This window comes from Morone saxatilis, unplaced genomic scaffold, assembly GCF_004916995.1.
Source record: "Morone saxatilis isolate NCDOM2014 unplaced genomic scaffold, NCSU_SB_2.0 Contig15, whole genome shotgun sequence".
NCBI classification, from domain to species: domain Eukaryota; kingdom Metazoa; phylum Chordata; class Actinopteri; family Moronidae; genus Morone; species Morone saxatilis.
Genome location: NW_023339707.1, coordinates 26,210,974 through 26,213,097, shown reverse-complemented (window position 1 = coordinate 26,213,097; position 2,124 = coordinate 26,210,974). Strand labels below are relative to the sequence as shown.

Here is a 2,124-nt window from a genome sequence, read left to right as displayed (position 1 = left end):
AGAGAGAGAGAGAGAGACAGTCAGCAAACGGCTCTGACACGCTGTGTCACATGTTCACTCCACACGCGAGCGCAGACCGACCTCTCGGCGCTGATGTACTGCGAGGGGACGGGGTTACAGCGGACTCCTGCCACCTGGACGTGAGCGATCTCCTTCACCTGCAGACCCAGGTTCTCCCCCTCGATTGTCACCCGTGTCCCCCCCTCCCGAGGGCCAGTCAGAGGGTCAATCTGTGGGGGAGGAGATCAATCAATCAGTTATTGATTGTTTATTATGTTTCTTATTAAACTGGAACCAGACCGTCCCCTCAGCGCAGGCGAGGTTGCCGGTTGGATTCCTACCTTGCTGATGCGCGGGTGGCTGCAGCGCAGGTTGTGCCGGCCGTGGTGCATCCAGTTCTGTTCGGCTGACGGGCAGTGTTGGCGCAGGAGACACTTCCTGGTTTCGGTGCACCATCCGCATTCGAAGGCGGCGGGCGCTTTGAGGCACTGACCGCAGCTGGAGCGCTGAGCCTCGCACTTATAGAGCAACGCTGACACACAGATACAAAATCAACTTTACTGATCCACACGAGTCACTCACACAATTTACTTCATTGTTGTTCTTCTAGATACACGATTACAGATTCAATGACTTTGTTACATATATCTTTATTCTTATTTATTAAGAGCAAAGTAAAATTATATTGATAATATATCCTTAAAAATACTGTAATATACTTTACTAATATACATTTACACCATCACTGATCAAATAAGATGTTATTGTGTGTTTTATTGCACTATTGAGGTTGTTTGTGTAGAAATGTGCCGTTTAAATAAAGTTTATACATGTTTTTTTTATTTAGCCATTATGTTCATCAAACATAATCAATAAAAAAAAAGTATAACTTTATCGCTCGTACAAAAACATTTATATCTATACTTTTATTGTATTTAATATATATATATATAGGAAAGCGACTGGCATCAAGGCGATGTGTGGTCTGGCGTCTGCCCAGGCTGAAAACAACCAGTTTTTCCAGGCCAGCCATTGAATTTTGCACGGCGGGCGCTGTTGGTGCAGCGGGAAGGGCGGATCACGAGGTTGGGTCGGGTCAGGATGTTGAGGATCTGAGCCCGCTGTGATGCATCGAACGGCGTGACCAGCTTACTTGACGAGTTCGGGAGGCGTCAGATAATTAGGGGACGGGTTGCATCAGAAGGTGTGTTTTACATGTTAAACTAAAAACTGTAAATTTCTTTATTAAAGCAGCTGCTGATAAACTCTATGTTCGTTTGATATGTAGTGATTGCAATCAGGATGAATCTAGTATCAAGTAGCGTAATATTCCCCTTTGTGCCTGCGGTCAGTGTGTGGTGGTTGTCAACTTGACGTGGTTTACCTCACTGTTTAGATCTTTGGGTGTTTGAAACGGCTTCAGGGACGGTTTTCTTTGGGTTTTCGGGTGGTCGGACTGGATGCCGAAACAGCTGAAACTATTAAGAGGGGCTGAAGTTTTTTTGGGAGGAACCTGAACCGATGGTCGGGTTGGACCTTTTTTGGTTCCGGGGCGACATCCAGGCTTACATTGAATTCACAGCGACCGGTCAACAGCGACTATGAACCTCGTGATTCCGACACCGTTGGAGCGGGGCCGGCCTGGGATTGAACAATCCCATTCCTAACTAAGCACAAGGATCCAGTTGGTGGAGCGGGCGCCTTCTTCGACCGGCCGGCTCGGAGGACCGGAACGGGGCCAAACGGGGAAAAACGACGTTGGCGGGAGATCTTGGCAGAGTTTGTTGGGTTGTTTTTAGAATCCGAAGGACGGTTTGTTCAGAAAATGCTTACAGATAAAGGAATTATCGTGGTCGGGTTTCTGTCCCGCAGGCAGGCCGAGGAAGGCCCCGACTCAGAATTTCTGAATAATTATAATCATAGTTAATAATAATCGCATATTTATGGGCTTACAATAAAGACCATGCGGCGACCTTCCCCGGGTCAAGCTCAGTTGGGGAGTCACGTGATTTGCTGTTGCTATCGGGTACAATGGAAGCGCCGCTGGGAGTTGGCTGTCAACCCAACTTAATCCACCCAACCATCAGAGTCCTTGCACGGGGGTGGGAGGGGCCCTTGAATTAG

At 47.8% G+C, this 2,124-nt stretch overlaps 1 protein-coding gene across 1 annotated transcript in view; it reads right to left on the bottom strand.

Annotated features, from left to right (window-relative positions):
- The window catches only part of LOC118324142 (plexin A3-like), a 10,844-nt gene that overhangs the window by 5,170 nt on the left and 3,550 nt on the right, over positions 1–2,124 (bottom strand). Inside the window, exons 2-4 of the mRNA XM_035656297.1 lie at positions 1,013–1,152; positions 342–532; positions 82–230 (exon numbers count right to left, since the gene is read on the bottom strand). Coding sequence (XP_035512190.1) covers positions 82–230; positions 342–532; positions 1,013–1,152 — 480 coding nt within the window. The remainder of the gene's footprint in view (positions 1–81; positions 231–341; positions 533–1,012; positions 1,153–2,124) is intronic.